General features: G+C 43.8%; 1 protein-coding gene across 3 annotated transcripts in view; it reads right to left on the minus strand.

Moving 5' to 3' along the window:
- Nucleotides 1-204: 204 nt before the first annotated feature.
- Nucleotides 205-22,084, minus strand: part of PAMR1 (peptidase domain containing associated with muscle regeneration 1) — a 73,382-nt gene continuing 51,502 nt past the window's right edge. For 2 of the 3 annotated variants that reach the window (XM_069469821.1, XM_069469820.1), the window contains 5 exons: nt 8,924-9,136; nt 7,028-7,094; nt 3,725-3,957; nt 2,461-2,753; nt 205-1,296 (listed from right to left, as the gene is read on the minus strand). In XM_069469821.1, the coding sequence (XP_069325922.1) occupies nt 760-1,296; nt 2,461-2,753; nt 3,725-3,957; nt 7,028-7,094; nt 8,924-9,136 (1,343 nt within the window). In that variant the 3' untranslated portion in view covers nt 205-759. Of the gene's footprint in view, nt 1,297-2,460; nt 2,754-3,724; nt 3,958-7,027; nt 7,095-8,923; nt 9,137-11,912; nt 11,964-22,084 lie in introns of all 3 variants that reach the window. The other variant, XM_069469819.1, reaches the window with a different exon arrangement.

A 22,084-nucleotide genomic window follows, 5' to 3' on the forward strand; every position in this document is an offset into this window, starting at 1 on the left:
TGTTCCTCCTCCCCCAGCCCATGACCCTCCAAGCTCCAAGGGCTGGTACTGAAAAGATGACACTTACTTTGTCGTACCCATTACTTGAGAATTATTAATACAACCATCGCCTCTATTTTAAAGGGCTATCACCAAGCCATTGCCCTGAAACCAATGCACGTAGCTCAGAGAAACAGCATGCAGAATAAGAGCCTGGCACATGTGTTTTATAGGTCAGAAGGTAACCTTGTTTTATTAAAATGTGCACAGGAGATTGGGATGGGAAAGGACCAGACTGTCCTGTGGCCACGTACACAAAAGCATGTGTCACACCCAAGCCCTGGGCTGTCCCGCAGGCAGGAATTTTGGAACTGGGTTTGGCTGGAGCCCGGAAAGAGACCTCATGATGCCCAGAACTGCCCAGATCAACCCTGTCTCTACCAGAGCTGACCATGACATTCGCATCACTGAAAGGTGGGAATGGCCACCAGGTGAGTTGAAGGGGGAGGTTTTCTTTTCTATTCATGTAGTCTTCTTTGAAGAAACTCAGTTCTTACGAGTGCTGGTATCTTCCAAACGGTTGTCCAAGCATTCAGGGAGGCAGTGGCCTACCAGAAACTGATCTCTACTCACCCACTACTGAGTTTTGTCCCTGAAATCAAAAGCCCCAGCATAGCCAAGTTCATGGGCAAAATCACACTTCAGGTCCGCACTGCCTCGTGTAACAACATGCATACAGATGGATGCACGGAAAAGCTTCTCGATGCTTCTGTGGCTGACTCATTTCATGTTTCTCTCGATCCAGTCTTTAAAAGGCAGCACCTTGGTGAAGGCTGTGGAGAGGCTGTGGCTGCAAGTTTTGTCATAGCTCCAGCTCACCAGTCCTACCAGATGCCAGCGTGGCTCAGGGGATCCTCGTCCCGGAAAGGACATAGCCGCAATGCCCCCAGTCTCTGCAGTGCAGATGTCGGAAGGGGCGGTGGGGTCCCGGCTGGCACAGAACATGTTGTCGGTGACACTCACTGGGACACCGTGGTCCTCATGCTGCTCCTCACACAGCAGCGAGTCCACCACGCTGACCACCCCCGAGCGCAGCGTGTCGTTCTTGAAGCCGGGACTCCTCACGTCCGCCAGCACGTTCCAGCCGGCCACGGTGATGCGAGCCTCCTGGAAGGAGGTGCTGAGGTCCCGAGTGGCGGCGAGGCAGATGGGCTGGACGCGGGTGCTGATGCGGGCCTTGTCCAGGAGCTTCAGGATGGCAATGTCAGCATCGAGCAGGATGGGGTCGTAGTTGGGAGACAGGATGATAGCAGAAATCTACAAACACAACGGATAGACAATATTCTGATCTTTAAATGTTGGCAAATAAATGCGTTAGCATCATCAAGGCACAAACCCCTACACGCTGCCAGCTTGCAACCTCTGGTTCACTGTAAACATTTCATTTACCTTCAAGCCAGCAAGATAGAGCTACACCCAGAACATTCCACAAGGATTCCACAAAATCCTTCCATGATTTTCCCATTCCTTGCTGGTCATGCTCTTTGACGAGGACCTCTAGGAGCTAACAACTATGATACCTTGTCATTTTTTATGTGTATGTTCTATTACTTCCACTGCCTTTGGGTGAATTTCCTCGGGGCCTTTCTTATGTCACACTGATTATGGTATATTGGTCTGTCCTCCCCACCATACTGGGGACTCTTCAGAGAAAAACCATGCCTCATCCAGTTCTGTATCTATTTGCAGTGAACGGTATGTTGTGGGAGCTCAACAATGGATGGACGGATGGATGGGTAGATGGATGGACAGATGGATGGGTGGATGGATGGTTAGATAGATGGATGGATGGATAGATAGACAGACAGAAGAGTGGATGAATGGAAGAGAGGGAGGGAGGCAGGGAAAGAGAAGTATATTGTAAACTGGTTAGGAATACTTTGGATAAAACCTCTCTATGTCCTCAAAGCCTACCTAGGACAATGCCCAAACATAACAAGTGATTAACTTTCTTTTCATCCAAGAAATATCTATTAATCATCTACTCTGAGCCAGGCACTGTGCTAGGCTGTGAGGGCACAGTGACAAATCACAACATCCGTGGAGCCAGTGGTTTTAGGCAGAGCCAGCCATTAAACAAATAATTTCTCTAATTTTTAATTTGTTACAACTTATGGTATATACTACGCTGAGAAGTTCATGTGTATTTTACTCTTAGGTAATGAACTTTTGGTGGCCACAATAACAGATATTTGTCTCTATCTTATTTGTAAAATAATTAAAGGAAAAAAAGAGTCCACAGGCTTTCTAATGCCCCTGTCTAGTATCTGTCAATATGAAACATTGGGCACTGCTATGTGCCAGGCTCTGGGCTGGCTGGCTACTGACTTCCCAAGGGGACAGGGCTGGCATAGTCACTGCTCTCCTGTGCTTGGAGTTTGTTGAGCCAGAGCCTCAGTTTCTAAGTCGTAGCCCTCTTACCCGCAAGCTCTGGATGGTCTTCTCATCCCGGTCATCATCCCGGTAGAATTTCCCCAAGACGACTTTGAGGTCTGCTGTCTTGATCAAGGTGACCTTCCCCAGGTCAGTCACGCAGTGGGCCGCCACCACCACGGTGCGCTCGTTCACCAGGGCGCCACTGCAGACCAGGAACCAATCTCCCTTGTGCAGGCTGCCATCGTGCACCCCGCTGGTCCTCCTGTAGACGGCCACCTGCCACGGCCAGCGCATCCCTTGGGTCTTCGGAGCAGTGACGTTCTCGATTTTCCCGCAGACTAGGGAGAAAGTACGAGCTTAGTAAGATAAACTCAGACTGTCCCATCCGAAGGGGGTTTTGCACTCAACCAGGAGGGCACAAATCTGGAAAGGCGGACCTCAGGGGTGTGATGACCACTAAGCCACCTAACCTGTTTTTTTCCTGACTCTAAATAGTAATCAGCCACCCTTGACGTGGTCGGCTATAAAGTCCAGAATTAAAATTGGAGGCTTTACAGTCAAATGAAACCTGGGTTTCAATCCCAGGCACTTACTATCAGTAGGACTTTGGGAAAGTTGCCTAATCTATTAGAGCCTCAGTTTTCTTGCCTGTAAAACCGATAGAGTAATAACAATTGTTCTGTAGGGTTCTTGAGGAGACTGAAGATGACGTACGTAAACGGACTCAAAATATCATGACTAATCATAAACATGACCACAATGAACTCCACCATACTTTTCTCCTTTCAAAAAGAAGATGGGATGGCAGCTTAGTATGTGCAAGCCCCTATTCTAGATACTTCCACATATTATCTCAGTAATCATCATAACCTTATGAGGTAATTAATACCTCATTACTTAATTAATAACAATTACTCAATTAATATCACCAGATGATGAATGTGAAAACTGGGGCTTAGACAAAGTAGCCAAGATGATGCAACTTGGGGCCCTCTGGCACCTTTAACCCCTTCCTCACTTGGTGTTTAATGACTTCTTTCTCTCTTTTCTCCAAGTAAGTATGATGGAGCCATCCACAAGAAAGTATGCCTCTAAAACTTAAAGAGTCCATTTTTCCTGGGTAGTAAGTTTAAGCTAAAGGAAACTAACTGTGGAATTTCAGACATCACCAAATTAGGGAAAGTTTTGGCAACCCATTCCTCTGGACAAAGAGCCTTTCCTAAAAAAGTCTTCCACAGGGATGATGTTTTTGCACAGGCAGCCAAGAAATATGGAAGATGCTCCAGCCCAAGGATGAGACTTGACTCACTAGGGATGCAGGACGGGGCCCGCCCACTCCACTTCCCAGTCCTCAGACATGTCCTCCGGCTGCTGCCCAGGCGGCGGTAGAAGGGTGAGATGCACTCGTACTGGAGCTGGGTGTGCAGATGTTGGTACCCGGTGGGCAGGTCTCCGAAGGGAAGGGCTGGCTTCTTGGTAGGGGCAGCCTGCAGTTTTTGCTTGCTGAAGGCTGCTGAGTATAGCTGGTGTAATGGTGTCTCCCTGGATCAGGCACATGGGCCCAAAGAAAGAGCAGAGTGAGAGGCCAGAGAAAGTCACTGTGACTCCTTTAGCATCTATGCCAAGCCCCATGTAGATATTTGGTTACAGAAGAAGAAAAAAAAATGGCTATCTCCTTCTCTGTCTCTATCTCTCTCTCTGTGTCTCTGTCTTTCTCTCTCTCTTACTCACATGCACACTTCATCTCTACTACTGAGCAAATTCTCTTGCACACCTCAATCTTCATTTTATGCCTCCATTTCTATTTTTGGCATGATTCCAACTGCTTAAGCTTTTAACCAAAGAGAATAATATCTGGCATAATAGCTGCTATCTGAAGGTACGTTATACATGCACACATACACACAAATTAATTGCAACATTAAACAGAAAAGGGAGTTAATTTGAATGAGAGAAATCCAGGCGTATTTTTTTCTCTAAACGTTATCATAATGGGGCAATATTAGGAATTGACTCGAACTAAACTGTGTTGATACAGTAGCTTGATTTAGCAATTAGCAGATGTAATTAGCACGCCTCAGAGAATAGAACTTTCAGGGCACATAGATTGGGAGAAATATGACGCATTGTGTGTAAATGTGAAGAGGGATATTAAATGAGCCTTGAAGTTGAAGCCCCCACGGACAACTTGGGGATTCTTGGGGAAGTTGTGCACACATTTTCAGCTTGTGTTTATTTTATATTGGTGCATAGTGATTGTCAACTGAAAAGGTGGAATTCCTTTAGGAATCTATGTTTTCATCCCTATTTAATAAACAGAGAGCTGGAGAGCGGAAGCCCAGAGAGGTAAGTGGGAGTGCTCAGGGGCACACAGGAAAGTAAGACAGGACCCAAGACAGCACTGAGCAGTCACGATTTCCACCCTGGTGTCTCTACCATACCAGTTTGATATCATCATAAGAAATCTATTTATATATCTGTATAGTGCTTGGCTCAGAGTAAATATTCCATGCACATTGATTTCATTGAACAAATCCTTAGCTCATGTTTGTAACCAGGTCGGTAGTTCAGGGAACTTCTGAACTTGTAAACAAGCTTCTCACTTAGCCATGGAAGGTCTACACTGTCTTTGGGGGCTCCGGGGTGAGCCTGGCTGCTGGAAATAGGCAGATCGACCACAGCCCACCTTTCAGAAAGACACTTCAAACCAAGTAGGCCTCCATTCTCACTTACACGAGAAAGCTGGCACCTTGCCCCCTAACCTCCCGTTAAGATTGCTTCCCCAGGAGGAAGTGATCTTTCCGAATAGCTCAGGGGCTCCTCTGCAAGATGTCTCCTTGAGAAGAACAGGTCAATCCCACTTAGTGGAGAGGCCAGTCCAGGGAAATCACAAAGATCAGAAAAGGGGGCAGAATTTGGATTCTACTGCCATTGTTCCCTAGGAAATACCTTGCCTTGCCCGAAAAGGGAAAGACAAAAATGGAATGAGATCGTCTGAGGAGGGGTGAGAGATTGGTGGGTATCCTGACTTAGGAATATTCCAGATCACTTGGTTGGAATCAATTCTAGTCACTGGGATTCATCGTTACTGTTTTTAACAGTAGCTACAACTGATGAGTGCTTACGTGTGCAAGGTGCTTTGCTAAGGCCTTGACGTAAGGTTTAAAGTCTAGCACATAAGGGAGGAGACCCTGAAATCGGATACTGGATTTACATCCTGGCTTTGCCACTTCTTCTAGCAATGTGACTTTGGACAAGTTACTTAACTTCTCTGAGCCTCAGTTTACCCATCTGTAATAAAAATGGTAATAATATATCTACCTCAGAGGTTGTAGTGAGAATTAAATGAATACCTGTAAAATACTCAGAAGAGCAACTGACACAAAGCAAACATGCAATAAATATTAGCTGTTAGTGTTGCATTTAATCCTTACAGCAATCCCCAGAGACAGATGCTATGATTATCCCTCCTTGTCAAGAGGAAACTCAGGCTCAGCAAGTTTAGGAACTTGCCCAAGAACACCCCAGCACTAAAGGGAGGCATACCCAGGCCTTGAACCTTGTTCATCAGCCCAATCCATTCATTCAGTACTTACAGAGTGCATACTATGCTATTTTAGGCACTAGAACTTCAGCACGAGCAAAACATACAATGTTCTTGCACTTGTAACTTTTACATTTCAGGCAGGGTGAAGGAGACAGAAATTAAACAACAACAAAAAAAAGAAGTCCATAAGACAACAACAGGTGGAGAGGGATGAAAACAGAAACATAGTAAAGGCCAGAGAACTCTGGGGAAAGGGCCCACTCCATGGTCGGGGTGCAGGTGGGCTCGCTATTTGTAAAGGGACAGTCAGGTCTCGGTGTCAGGAAAAAACTGAACAGAGAACTGGAAGAAGTGAGGCTTGATATCCAATAGAAGCAGGTTCCAGGGAGAAGGAGCCACAAGTGTAAGGTTTCCAAAGCAGAATTATGCTTGGAGTAACAGAGGAAAACCAAGGATTCCCATGTAGCTAGAGTGGGGAGAGCGCGGAGGAGAATGCAGGAGAAGAGATGAGTAGAAATGGGCCTAGCCTCTCCCCACCAGGTGGTCCTTGCCTTTGTGTTTCCAGGAGAAAGGTTGGCATACCTGAGGGCTCACGTCCCTCAGCACGCACGGCTGCTCATTTATCCCTGGTTCCTGGGCACCCTCGGCCTACGTCAGCCGATTGGTTATCACCAAGATCATCTTCCTAAATCATAGCTGGCTGTGTCGAGTAGAAATGCCATCTCCCTAGCAGCTGCCATAATAAATACATAGTAATTTCAGGAAGACTCAAGTATTCAAATCCAGTTCCTCCGAGATCATCTGAAAGTCTTGCGTCTCACTAACCATCCACTTTCCCACGGTCCAGTGAAATTTGTACACTCTCCAACAGTTGCTACCTCTTGGCTAGAGGCAGCTGGCTAACGAGCTTTCATCTAACAAGCCCTATTCTTTCCTGACTGGTTAGCACTAAATGTCCCCAAGAAACCTTGGACTGCCTTTGGCCGAACACAAGAGGGGAAAGGGAATGGGAGGTAAATACTCATTATTGGCCTTTAGAGCACAGTTCAGGTGTTTTGACCTCACCTTGACTGAATCTGCATTGGAAGAACTCTCCTTCTCACCAGGTCTGAGATCTTGGGTTCTCGGCAGGCTAGGAAAAAACAAACAAACAAACAAACAAACAAAAAACACAAAAAACCAAAACAATAATGTTACATAATCCTTGTCCATATTCACTGTTCACATCATTCAGTTCGGATTCATACCTGACCACCCTTTCTGGACACCAGGTATCTATTCTCTAAGCTCTCAGGGGACAGACATACCGGCCAAGCCTCAACAGCTCACTTAGCAAAATAGCTGGCTGCCTTGCACCTAAATTGACAGCCCCTTCTTAGAACCCAAGTGGAGTAGATACCCCTGAAAATCTGCTCCACCTAAGTGATTTGGAACAATAGCGGTTAATAGATTAGGATCAACTGTTAATGTGAACCGAATGAGCAAACTTGACCAAAATGGAATAAAAGTCAGCATGAAGGTTCTACGGTAAAGCCCACACAGGCAATTAGGAGGTTCTCATTTGAAATCTGACAGCAGCGTCAACCACAGATAAGTCTCCGGTAACTGACTCCCCATGTCCTTTCTCTGCAATTAAGGGCCCTAACAATCACTTGAGGGCAATTCAAAGCCCGGTTTAATTTTGTTGAAGTCTCTCTTTCTTCACAAGTGAAAAGGAATCCTTCCCATCTCACTTTCCCAATCAGGCAGCCAACATTCATCTAATTAGCAACTTAGAGAACTTTGGTTGTATTAATTTGTAAGAGGAGAGTTGACAAAAACCTCCAAGGACATATGTGACACCGTTCCCATACTTAATGAAATAAAAAATCAGAGTCTGTGCTGGTGGGGATGAAGGTCGCTTCTGGCTGAAGTCTAAAGTGATTTATTCCTTTCACAAGCCATTCCCTTTCATTCTTTTTCCCAGGATTCAGCTTGTTGACAAACACCCAGAAGGCAAAGTGGAGGATTAAGGCAATTATCTGGATAATCTAGGACAAGGACATGCTTTTCTTCCCAGTAAACAGCCGGATCATTGTGGCCTGCCCTCCAACAGAGGGGCTGTTAACCTGAAGCAAACTAGCCAGTCAATTCAATGAGAACCTGCACATCCCCACTGCCCGCGGGCAGGGTTCAAACTTCTCTGTACCACACTCCCTTCTTCTGGTTCCAACCTACATCTCAAAATTTACCTCCCAGGTTCCCAGATTGCCTTACTTTGAGTTTGCCATGATTATGTCGCTTCTGCCTACACCTCTTTTTTTCCCCTCTATCTTCCATCTGGAATATCATCCCATATCCTCTTCACATCTACAGATCTTTCCCAGTTCTCCAGACTGGCTCTAATCCTACCTGATTCGTACAATTGTCCCTATTTCAGGAGTGTTGATCCCTCCTTTTTCTGAATTTACACCACTCATCTGTTCCTATGACTGTCCCTTGAATGTACAAGCGCTTACTGTCTGTCTTTGTTTTTAAACATCTTGACATCTCAATCCTCCCGCTACGTAGGCTGGCAGGGAGGATGTGTCTATTTTGTTCTTTTATTTCTCGCACTAACTTAATAATGCACAGAGAGTAGATAAGTGTAGCTATGTAAATGCTTATAAAGTGCCTCAATTCTGTATTAGGATTTGCATATATGGAACTCAGCCTTGTCATCTTTTCTAAACTGCTCTGATAACTATACCACTCTGCTTGATCACCTTAAGACGTCGTGACTAAGCTTAGCAGGTCCTCTTGAGGCCCCTCAAAAGAAGCAAACGTTTTTAGGATGGTTTCCAACCTAAGAGTTATATATAGCTCCAGGGAGAACTTAAGAGAGAAAGGTATTTTCCCAGGGGCTTAAACCCATGCATGGAAGCTACCAAAAAGTCCAGTAACTCCACATGTCTATAGACTTCAGGAACATCTGAAAGTTACCTTTAATGCAGATAGGCTGTTTCCCTGACCACTCTCCATTCTCCTGGCAAGTTCTTTTCTCATTGCCACTGAGAACATAGGAGTTGTTACAAAAGAAGGACACAACGGTGCCAATTTTTACATAGTGCCCATTGATAAGCCCAGGGCCTCCTGTTATTTTCTTGTACCCATTGACTGGGCCCCCGAGGTCTGAGCAGTTTCTTTCTTCAAGGACTAGAAGTGAAAATAAAAGAAAAGGAAAACTGTTAAAAGTCTGAGTCATTCAATTTTAGAATAGAATTTTTTCACGTTTCATTGAATTAAAAACACATTGATACAGAACCTGCTAACAATGGTGCTCCAGGGAATTACCAAGAGAAATCTCATAATAGAAAATGCATGTATTAGACATGTCTTCCCCTTGTGTTAATGACTTATTCTTAAATTGAAAGGTATTTCATTCTCTATATAAATAAATTTGACACCAAATCTGGCTCCCATATGACCTTGTTCATGTTTTTCTCAAACTGTGAGAGCTGGGCAGGCCTGGACAAAATAAATAACTCACCTAGATTTTATGATCACTATATAAGAGTTATCATTTTTCCGTGTTGTTGTATTATCTCCTTCATTCCCTAAAGCTTGTACAATTAAACCAGACTGCTCAGTTTCCTCTATAGGTTGTACCCACAAAGTAGAACGGGTGAGAAACAAGAATGCCTATAGGACATCAATTTAGATTTTATATTTAATCTCCAGGAACATAAGTGTGTTGAAAGTTATAGTTTAAAAATACTAGTGAACAATATAATTGTGGAGATACACCAAATATCCCTTCATCTCCAAATATAACTTTCCATCTAAATGCTTAATATTCATTACAGAGGTATTTCTACTCTTTAACTCTTAAAGTTATCTAAAATAAGCTACTTAAAGTAATCAGCAGCTATTCTGAGCACTGGACAGGATTTTGAGATAAATTTTGGAAATATTCTATCAGATAGGTAACATTTTTTTCAAATAGATTATGGCACCGTATTGAATGAGACTTGCCTAAGGAAACAGAGTGCCCCAGAGAAACCAACCTTCAATTATTGAATTTGGGTACCAATCACTCTATCGGTGTCTCTGGTTTCTTCTTAATCATTTCTTCTAAGACTTAGGCTCATCCCTATAAAACAGTCCCCCTGCAAGGCAATTATGCATTTGACATGCTTTTTTCTCCTGTAACTGTCCCAATCACGTTCCAAGCAACTTACTTGCTTGCCTCCAGGCAAGAAAAGAATCTCCATTCAGGTAACACCTCTAAAATATTTGAGAATGAAAAATAAATTAATAACTTTCCTATGTGCAACTTGGCAAGATTGCTACAATTAGCCAAATTACTGGTTTGTCTACTCTAAGACAGTGCATAGAACATGTGGCAGATGATCTTAATGATACTCTGTGTGCTTTGGGGCTATATAATATCGGCAATTTTCCTGGTGGGTGAATCCAAAACCCCTGTTTTAAGTATAAAAAAAGAGACCTCACTGGGTGAGCTGTTTAAAAATTTTGAGATGGTACGGGGAAGGAAATGCATTTTTTGATGCTTCAAGTGGACTCAGAAAACCCCAGTTTATCTTTTTAGGAATGCCTCTATGATGTGAGAGGAGGAGGCGGAGAAAGCAAGCAGTCCGTACCGCTTCAGTGACGGGCTGCCTTCTTAGAGCACAGACTCATTCAGTTCTGAACATGAAGCCAGAGGGCACCCACTGGGGCCCACAGACTGCAATCATCTCAAAAATACAATGTGTTATAGGTGCAAATTTTAAAAAATGGAATTAGTTGCCATCTTGCCAACATAAAAATTGAGGGGTTTCACATAAAGATCTGTACTACTGGTTTCTAACACAATTCATTCTGGAAACCCTGGGCCTGTATTCCCACACAGCAGCAACCAACTGGAGTTGAGAAGTGACTCTGCTTAGATGGGGGCCCCCACCAGGCTGCCTGGCTCTGGCAGGCATTTGAACCTGTCATCAGTTAGCCTATTAATGGGTTATAATTTGTGTAATTTAAGTGTAGTTCCCCATCCATTTTGAGCTTTGCTAGAGCTCATGGCCAAGAAAGATTGGGTGATATTTAAGACCAGTCCTGGAATACTGAGAGAAAATGAACTATGGTCCAGCCACATCAGCCTCAGCAGAAGACAAGAAATCCTTTCTACCGTTGGCTTTGACAGGTAAACCTCAAAGTTGGGTTTTTCTCCCCTTGGAAGGAAGTGCTTCCATGGTCTGCTAGGCTCCCACCCCATGATCTGCCACATGCAGGGTTCTTATGGATCATAGTCCTACTATATTTAATATTGGTTTAATTACCAGGAACTTTGGAGAGTTCTTGAGCCCTTGGAAGTAACAAAGACTTAGGACAATTCAGATCCTTTGTTTCTCTCACTGAGGAGGCTCTTTAAAAAGACTTAAAGAAAAACTAAATCAGGACACATAAACTCAGTGTTCCCCGAGGCTGAGGAATTCCATAATTCTTAGATGCCTACATTTTTATAATGTGACATTTCTGAAATCAGGTCACCTGTGATGTATACTTTTTATGTAGGATTTCCTTACTCATGACTCCAGAAAAGCTATAATTAAATCAGTGGGTGCAACTTGAACTTGGTGAGATCTTAGAATGGGGAACTATAAGAACTATTATCTGTTTTTAAGTTCTTGCTTATGGAATGTCATCAGGATAGAGCCAAGTGATGTTTCTGAGTTAGGATCCAATAGAAGATGCAATGGACTGAATATTTGTGTCCCCTCAAAATTCATATGTTGAAATCCTAACCCCCAGAATCATCGTATTAGGAGATGGGACCTTTGGGAGTTGATTAGATCATGAAAATGGAGACCTCATGAATGGTATTTGTTCCTTTATAAAAGAGAACCCAGAGAACTTTCTCTCCCTCCTTCCACCATGTGAGGATACAGCAAGAAGACAGCCATCTATGAACCAGAAAGCAAGCCCTCACCAGACAACGAATCTTCTGGCGCCTTGATCTTGGACTTCCCAGCCTCCAGAACTGTGAGAAATAAATGTTTGTTGTTTAAGTCACCCAGTCTATGGTATCCTGTTGTAGCAGCCCCAATTGACTAAGACAAAAGGCAAGACTGAAAATCAAGAGAAATACAAACAACAGAAAGATTTATAAAGGATCCAAGCAATTTAGTTATCTTACACTACTTACAAATAGCTATGTTGATCATATTCAAGCAAATAAAAGACAAGATTGAGCAGAAAACTGAAAACCTTGAAAAACAACCAAAGGAAAAATCTGGACTGAAAACTATAATGGCAGAAAGTTCAAACTCAGTGGATAAGCTAATAGCAAATTAAATAGAGCTGAAGAGTGTTAATAAATGAAATACAACTTAAAAAAAAATCAGAATGAAGCCCAAGGAGATAAAAAAGTGAAAAATATACAGGAAAATGTAAGGGACAGAGAATATGGTGAGAAGGTTAAAAAAATACATGTAATTGGCATCCAAGAATGAGAGGAGAGAGGATGGATCAGAAACAATATGCAAAGAAATAATAGCTGAAAATTTTCCTACGATAAAAGACATCAACCTATAGATTCATGAAGTTCCATGTCAGATAAATATGAAGCAGCCAAGGAGGGAGGTGGGAGGGAGAAACTAGAACATACTTTAAAATAACTACAGTCATTATCCCTGGCTTATAACATTAAGAATAATTTTTACTTCTTTATACTTTTTAAAAAGGTTTTATAATCAGAAAATGTTATCATAAAAGTTTGTTGTTTATTATTTTTGTTGTTTCCATTGTTATTTTTAATATATGTATCAAGCAAAATGGCTTGGGTCCTCCCTGCTAAGCTTCTAAATCAAGCATTATTCCATCTTTCATAGCCTCTTCACCCCATGCAAATCTCTTTAACATCTTGCATAATCATAGAGGAATACAATTTTCCATGAAATCATTTAAATAAGTCTAGTCACTACACTCTGGTGGGAAAAAGAATGGCCTCCAGGATCGGGTAGATAGGGGTTCAGGTAATCATTTGGTTCCCCAGTGTCTAGAACAAGCACACAGTAGGTGCACAAGTAGTATCTGTTGGTAAGTAGAAGGGATTAAGGGTGAAATCTCTTCATTCTTCCACTTAAGAACCAGGGCCTGGGAAAATTATACAATCTCTCCAACCTTGCCTTTCTCACCTGAAAAACAGGATAATAGCACTTAACCTGGCTGGGCTGGTACTGAGGAATAATTCAAATAACACAAAGTTTCCTTTCCCTTTGTTTACCTTTGTTTACAAGGCACCCAACCACCTTCCAAAGCCAATTTCCCAAGTTTAATACACCTTAAAGAAAACACCAAAAGGAAATCTAAAGGCCCATTACTGGGCTTACTCTAGCATAATGCGATATTCCACTCCATTTTTTGGGCTCCTGGTAATGTCTACCCACAATGGGCTTCCAGGCCTGGATCCAGTGTTGATTCAGACTCCTGGGTACCAGCCATGGTGTCTATACCTTCATCTCTTTTACTCCTGCACAAGAAAGCCTTAAAGCTGTATTCCTATATTAAAGGGCCACTGGGTATTATTCTCTCTTCCCTCTCATTTATTTCCTGTACTTTCCAAAGCTGCACACTGTCCTCGGATGTTTTTGAAGAGAATTCTAAGACTTCCTCCATCCATCCTTTTCTCTCTCAGTTTGGATATCTACCTGGTGGGTACATAGGCCATCTATATCTCATCAGAGCTCTTCCCCAGGGTTAAATTTCAAAATGATCTTTTTTTCCTCCTATTCATTTTCTTTTTAGAAATCTTTATATCTCCTCATTGAATACATTCATGATTCTTGCCTATTTGATTTTTTAAGGGCTTTATGTTTCATTTCTTCTCAGGGGCATGTATGTTTTCATGCAAAGGAGAATTTTAAGCATCTGTATTTCTGGCCTGAAGGAGCATCAAGCTCCTACTTTGCTAAGTAAAATAGTCCACGATTAATAATAAATAGCACATTGCCCTGATACTTTTGGGACTCATCCTGGGGACATAAACACACTAAGTTTAGCATGCCCTTATATGCTACTGTGTGAACAAAAAACAATAATCAGAGGTGCATTTCTCTGGAATATTGTTTCAGATAAACATTTAAAGAAAGACCTTCTCTATTCTTATTTTCTTTTTTCCTCATAGCAGCTATATGAGATGGTTCACTGAGATGCCACTTTACAGAAGCTAATGTGGTGGCTTTGGGATGGCTCTTATAGCGAACACTGCTGGTGCCCCCCTCCGGTCCCCCAGATCCTTTTACCAGGTCAGGGTGCCCATCCCTCAATTTCCACATGTGAGCTTTGCAGCTGGGACCTGGCACTTGCAACCTTCAGAGGACTGCCCTTGGGCATGGGCACCCTCTTGCCCATACGGAGAGCTGAAAAATGCCTAGGAGATTTTTGTCCTCCCTGCCCACCTCCGGGTGGCTTGGAGCCAATGACTGATGGGTGTGGAAGTATGAAAGCCCAACTCCTCTTCCTCGAGGTATAATTTACATTCTCCAGAAGCCCCACTGGCTCAGGCTAAGCCTGGGAGTTTAGCTGAAAACAGCCTTGTTTGATATCATCCCCTTTCTTACCTTGTTTTCCCGATACCCTTACTGGTTGGTCCTGGGAGTGCTTCCTTTGACATTGTGCTTGGACCCAAATGCTTGACTCAGGGTCTGTTTGTGAAAGAAACTAACCTAAGACAGTTCTGGTGTTGTTTTCTTATCCCTGGATGACAGGGCCCCTCACGTCTTTTCACTCCTGGAAGAGCCAAGACCCCAGAGAGGCGGTTGGCTTAGTCCTGGGCATTAAACCCTGAATGGCTTTCAGCAGTCCAGGCTGTGACAAGATCTTGGGGACAATGCCTGGCCGGGCAACTAGAGGCTGGATCCTATGAGAGAGCCTCCAGCCTCCTCAAGTACTCTCAGGCTCCAGGCCAGCCCTGCACCAGCTGAGCTAGTTACCTGCAGGGACCAGGCAGTCTGAGACATTGGGCTTCCCCAGCTGAACAGCATGGACTAAAAACCCACCATCAGAGGGTTCTCCCTGATGATTTGGCACTGTCTCTGCAAAGTGAGGAATCTCTTTACAACCCTGGGGCACAGAGGAAGTCCCAACAATGACAGAGACTGCATTTCTCATGAGCCTGAAGTATGGGTCTTAGAGCTCGATTTAAGTGGATTTAAAGCAAATAAAGTCATATCCTTTTTTCTCCTGATTGGTACCCTAAGAGTCATATTCAATATAAGGCAGCTGAGATGGCCAGGTCTAGAACGCCTGAGAGAAGTGGACGTGATGATGGGGACATCCGGGGGTGTGTCAGGATAGTGTGGGGATATGTTCAGGAAAAGTGGTTCTTCAGTGCACAGTCATAATGTCACTTTTCTCTGCCCTCTGATTAAATCGATAATACTGAATATGACAAAAGGATGGCTGCACTCTTTATCCCTCACCTAGGCAGTGGACCCACCTCCTCATCCCCTGATAAACCACAAAGCCTCAGGGGCGGATCCCAGCTGTGGAGCGACAGCAGACCTTTTCTCCCATCATAGCACTGCCCACCTGTACAGCCGTGTCCATAAAAGTAATATCTTTTTCTGAATGAATCCAAAATCTTAATATGAAACACCAGCCTCCCGTGAATATTTGTCTTTTCCTTTTTTGCTTAAGTGTCCAAGTTGTAAGTTCAAATTTGGAGACAAGAGTTACAAAAAGCCCCTAGGAACCAAAGAATCCAATCACTTCTTTGGACCAAATCAACCCATTCTGACACTGAAAAAGAGAAAGATGGAGAGAGGGAGTGGGGATGCAGAGAACAAAGATATATTATTTTTTCCATTAGCACCAATTCTTCCTAGGTGACTTTCTCAACTTTGCTTCTAAAATTGTATCAGAAGATAGATTCCTTAATCAAGGAATAAAGTAAAGGTAATTGCAGGGGCCTTAGATTAATTTGAATGGGGTGTGGGTGTCTCATCAAATACTAGCCAACCCCAGAAGTTGACTGCAGTCTGGATTGCAACAAAGATTTCATCAGGTACAATAGATTGAAGTGGGTTGATCTGCTTAGCCTGCTGTGCTGTCTGAAAGAAAATCTCTTAATCTACAGGGAGGAAGCTGGGTTAAATGGAACCAAATTCTAATTTAGAGGCTTCTGCTGAGAATAACCATTGGAAATTTGCTAGAACTGGAGCTCCCAGTTTTATCACATTTGTGTTCTCCTTGTGGTGCCAGACAGAACTGCTGATGTAGAGATTGCCGTTTAACCAGGGCACACGTTGTAGTTAATGCAGTGTGGCCAGTTGATTGGAGCACAATTAAAAAAGTAAGATAATTAGAAGAGGCCCAAAGATATGATGGGAGCAGCCATTTTCCAACCCCCGTCTAAACAATGCTAGAGGGCAGAGTTTGAACAAATCCTTCAGAAGATTCCAAGTCCTCTAGGAGGTATTACTGGCTCTCTCTACAAACATCACTGCAATCTCTACTTACCCCCATAATCCTACTCTATAAAGGATGGGGCTGGATCTTATGCACAGAGAAGAGCAAGAGTGCGTGTGTGTGTGTGTGTGTGTGTGTGTGCGGTGTATGTGTACAGAATATCAATTCTTGGGTTTAACATTAGTTTTTATTAAATCAGCAAAACAAATGTTTCCTTTGCTGAGCATCCTTCAGATAATGCAACCCTAAAATATATGTTATTCAGCATTGATCAGAAACTTAGCTAACATTTTAGAGGAACAATCAAACGGTGATCGAGCTAATTATGATAGTTATAATAATTTTATGTGTCACTTGACTGGATCGTGAGATGCCAAATATCTGCTGAAGCATCATATCTGGGCATGTCTGTGAGGGTGTTTCTGGGAGAGATTAGCATTTGGATTGGTAGAGTGTATAATGGAGATGGTATAGTATAGGATCGGCTCACATGATCAGTACTGTCTCTTTGGAGAACCGTGACTAACACAAAGCTCTAGACCTCTACTAAGTTAGCTCCTCAAATAAATACCTTCATGCAACATCTTAAGTTGGATCCTAGAAGCTGCCTGTGAGACAAGGCTTTGAGTGCAAGTAGTTTACACCAGTGGCAATCTTAGAAAGGACCAATAGTGGAGAGGGGGAATAAGACAGGGAAGTGACAGGGAGGTTTGTATCACCAAGCAAGTTACCACCAGGGACAACTGAAGTTCAATGCCATTTTGCAACTCTGAGAGACAGTGTGGAACATGTCTCATTGTTATCCCACCCAAGGAGCAAGGGATATGACCTACGACCTACCAACTGCCATCGATCATGGACATGGAAGGATGCTGGTGTGAACATGGACTCACACCTCCGGTCTGCCACATACAGGAGCCAGTGGAAGCCTCAGGCAGGGTGGGAGGGGTGTGAGGTTGGAAGCCAGTTGGGTTGACACACACAGGAATGGTGTACGCATAATCAATCTAGCTACCTCTTTCATTTCAGGAGAAGGGGAAGGGTCTAGTTGTTAGAAATATATAACATAAAAAATTAACATTGCTATAATTTACAAAACTGAAGTGAACAACATTTCCCCAACACTCATTTTTAGATAAGGAGAAGAAAGGAGTAGGGGTTAGCATAAAATCAACAACGTTTGCATCTCCAGATGAACTTGTGTTCTCTTTCTCTTCATCTCCACCCCATCCAATACTCTATTTTTTCTATTGTTCTTGTTCTGGCCCTAAATTATTATTTTAATTATAACCTGTTTCCTTTCAGAAATAGTTTGTGGTGGCCGGGTGCGGTGGCTCATGCCTGTAATCCTAGCACTCTGGGAGGCCAAGGCAGGTGGATTGCTCGAGGTCAGGAGTTCGAGACCAGCCTGAGCAAGAGCGAGATTCCATCTCTACTAAAAATAGAAAGAAATTATCTGGCCAACTAAAAATATATATAGAAAAAATTAGCCAGGCATGGTGGCGCATGCCTGTAGTCCCAGCTACTCGGGAGGCTGAGGCAGTAGGATCGCTTAAGCCCAGGAGTTTGAGGTTGCTGTGAGCTAGGCTGATGCCATGGCACTCATTCTAGCCAGGGCAACAAAGTGAGACTCTGTCTCAAAAAATAAATAAATAAATAAATAAAAATAAAGAAATAGTTTGTGGTGATTTACAAAACTATACATGGAAAGAATACATTTCTTTTTCAGGTTTTTTTGCAAATTTTATGTTAATGAAATATGTATGACAGCCAGATAAATACGTGAGCAAAAAACTAAGTCAGGGTACTATGCTGTCTCTTTAATAAGAGCTGGGTTTCAGAGTTATAAGATTATCTGAGCATTTCAGCAAAGAAATACATCCAAAGTCAACAAAATTCATTACTATGTTATCCAGCTGGTGGTAGGGGTTGGGGATGGAGGGATGTTAGTCCCAATTCTCAGCATACTCTTGGTATCCACCCATTCTCACTCATCACCAAAATCAAGGAAACAACTTGTGACAGATTTCGGTTCTGTTTGGAAAAGGCATTAACTTTCTCATCAGAGCTTTGTTTGTTCCGGAAACCTGACTTAACACGAGGCCAGTGCTTGAGACAACTATCGGACGGCCTTTGCTCCCTTCCTCACTTTTCCCCGTTCAGTTTATATTTGAGTGTGGTGTCGCTGCACCAAACCACATATTTTTTACTCCCAGGAAGGTCTTCACCAGCAATAACGCCAACTGGTGACGTCACGCCCACTGAAAACTCTTTTTATCCCTTTCCAGCCAATGGAATTCTGCCCCCTGATGTTTTCCAGCCCTCTGCGGGGCTCAAAGAGACAGTATCCATGTGAAATTATGCTTGGATTGCACACACTGTTATTTATTCATCCGGCAGCAATTTAGAGGCTGAGGCTCACAATTAGCTATTTGATCTTAATCAGTATTGTCTTTGGCCCCTGGTACACTGTGTCTTTTGGATACCATTTTTCCCGTGTTTGGATGGCCTAGTTAATTAGGCAGCTGAAATTGCCTGTACCTAAGAGACAGGTCCACTTTGAAAATTTTTCAGGAAGTCCTGGTCATTTTATTTCTTGTTCAAAATCAACCTGACACATCCCCATTTGATAGAGTAGATAGGTAACCCGTGTGAGGGTGAGAAACTTAGCTGTCCTCTACCTACTGAATCTGCCCGGTCATGATGGTCTTCTTGGGGCTTCTCCAGATCTTAGAAGGTTTCCGAGTGACCAGCAATAGTCATAGTCAACTTTTCAAAACATAAGAAATGTTTGCGATAAAACTGGCTCAAGCTGGGCGATTCTCTTCTGTTTAGCCTTGGGGATGGAAGTCCTGAGCTGCTGAGCGAATGTGAGTCTCCTAGGCGATCCCACCCAGTGCCTGGCATACAAGCAGCACTTAGTAATTGTCATCGCCACCATCACCCTTACCAAAAGCCTCACTAGAGGAAGTTGTAGCCCAGACCTGTATGACACGTGACATTCTTCTCTATACCATTAATTGGGACTGTTGTATGGCTTTGCCAAAAGGAGGGGGAATATACACTTCATAGCCCTGCCTTCATTCCCCAGTGCCTGGTACCTCATGGACATTCGAAAATGTTCGGCTGGACGGATCTGTAAAGCAGAAATGATCAAAGTACCCAGCACGTGGGAATGTTGTGACAATTAAACGGACAATGTCACAAATAGCACAGAGCCTGGCTTATGTTAAGAAAAGAGAGGATAATAACTATTGTTTTTAGTACGTGGATACCAACAAGAATGCCTTGTGTTTTGCAAAGAGGAAGCTTTCATCTTTTCAAGAAGGAAGAGGGACAGGCAGTGAATGCCCCACAAGGCAGGAGCCTTTAAGGAAAAAGCGGGGTCTCTGTAGCCTTTGCAAGGGCTGGCATCCATCTCGGGGCCCACGATGACAGAGATGCTTGTTTCCATCAGAAGTTAACTCTGCGATGCTCTCACTGTTTTTCTATTCTTTGCACCCTCCTCCCTGTTCCCTCAGTGGGCAGACAGGCCATCACAGTCCTAATGGATAACCTCTGAACCCAGAACCAAAATAAAATCTGCCTCCTGTGTTCAGTCCTGCCTCGGTGACCTCAGCTGCCACAGCAAAAGCCAAGAGGGCCTTGGCAAGAGCAGGCAAGTGCAAGTGAAGGCTTCGCAGAGCTACGGTGGGTCCAGCCCTTTCCACACTGAGGGGTGCTCCACCCCAGTTCTCGGAGGCGATTAGGAGGAGAGTTGTTTATGTGGCCTCACCTGTCTTCTCCTTATTTGCCTGGAATGCCGTTCCTGCTAAAATAACTGCCGACTAGCAAAATGTTCCCTTTCCAGGACAATCCTCCAGCATGAGACATAGCTATGCTTTGGTCAAGAAGCACAGGGCCCCCGGAGCCCACTAGAGTTCCAAGATGTCACGTGGTCTGTGGAGACACAGGGTCACTCAACAAGGATGGATCCAAATGAAAGGAAAACATTTCCCCTGAATTTAAAAACAAAAACAAACAAACAAAAAAAAAACCCCCAAACACATCCCTTATTAACTCTGCAAGGGCATAGTTCTCCTGTTTTCAGTGACAGATTTTGTTTTTTGGATCTAAATCCATGTGGGATGGTATCCCTCTGTACACACCCAGAAGGATGTCAGAAATGCATTTCCACGTTAGGGAGGGTGGGTAGACGGAGCCCCAGGGAATGTGTGAGAAGGGAGCAGCCCACTAGCTGATGGCCTTCCCGGGGTCCTCCAGGCTCTGGGTTCTCAAGAGCTTGTGGCTAATAGCTATGGATTCCCAGGTCTCTCTCCATGGAATTACCCCTATACCCCTCACACTCTCCCAAGCCAAATTGCTCCTTCTCTCTTGTTCCCTGTCCCTCTAACAAAATACAAAAATGTTACTTTGAAGCCCTAGTCTCCAAAATGATCACCAGGGCACTGACAATACAGCCCACACTACCTGTTAAATGAGTGACTACTGAAACCCCATGAGAAAAAGGGAGGCCAACCAGATAGCATGATGCTCTGGACAACCTGCTTTGGAGTGTCCAAATCTAGTTCCTCCCTGGCATGACTTCATTTATCATTTCCAACAGCCCCCTCTCGGGGCTGTCTGTGCTACAAAGTCTCCCCATCCATCATGCTCAGTGTGGGTGTCTTTTCCTGGGATCCAGGATTTCTTTATGACCATGACATTGGCCACATCTACCCATCCTTTTAAACCAGATCTTTCTTGCCTGTGTGCTGGTGCAGTGGCAGCAATACTTAGTATCCAGCAATGATTCAGGAAGGTGAATTTGCAGAGGAAACCCAGAAAGTCTTGGAAGAGTTTTCTTAAAGCCTGGGGCCCTGAGAAAGGTTTGTCATAATCATCTAGTTTGTAGAAACTAGTGTTGTTGCCCTAACCTCTTCTCCAGAAAATGCCCTATTCTCTGCTTTCTTTTAAATGGCCGGAAGCAGTAAGGAGAATAATAACTCCTGTTACTCAACTCAGCGCCTTGTGTGGGTCATCTCCTTCCAACCCCACAAGCATTTGATATTATTTTTCTGGACCTTATAAATGTGGAAACTAAGGCTCACAGGAGTTAAATGACTCGCTCAATGCCACCTGGCTGGTAAATTGCAGACTCAGGCTCAAAGCAAGGTCTTGCTGACCACAGATTCCAAGCTCTTTACCCAGAGTGTGCCATCTCACGATGGACAAAGACGCACCTGTCTTCTGTGCATTAAGGATAAGAGAGGTCTTCTTAGAACTGCAAAAAAGGCACTAAATAATTCCATTTTTCAATGCCTCACCTCCAAGGCCTCAGAACCATTTGCAATCATCTGCCAAGCCCACAGCATATGATTTCTGTCTCCGATGGGAGATGATAGCTACCCACAGGGGGTCTCAGCACATTGTCACTGCCTCAGCCTTCAGTGTTTCCATGAAAACCCCCAAGTGCCCCAGCCCTTATTCTGCTGAGAAGTGCGGGCCGCCCCTTTGAAGCTGGAGTATAAAGTGTGCCTCTCATCGTGGCCTCTTTTCTTCCCAGGCCTTGGGACGGGCCGGTGGGAAACCTCCTGAGACTCCAAAACCCACACGAATCCAGATTCACCATTTTTCTTTAATTGGTGGAGGCCGGCTTGTTTTGTTCAAAGGCGCATCAGAGCTCGCAGTGTAAGCATTGTGCCCCAAGAC

The sequence above is a fragment of the Eulemur rufifrons genome, chromosome 6 (genome assembly GCF_041146395.1).
Source record: "Eulemur rufifrons isolate Redbay chromosome 6, OSU_ERuf_1, whole genome shotgun sequence".
NCBI classification, from domain to species: Eukaryota; Metazoa; Chordata; class Mammalia; order Primates; family Lemuridae; genus Eulemur; species Eulemur rufifrons.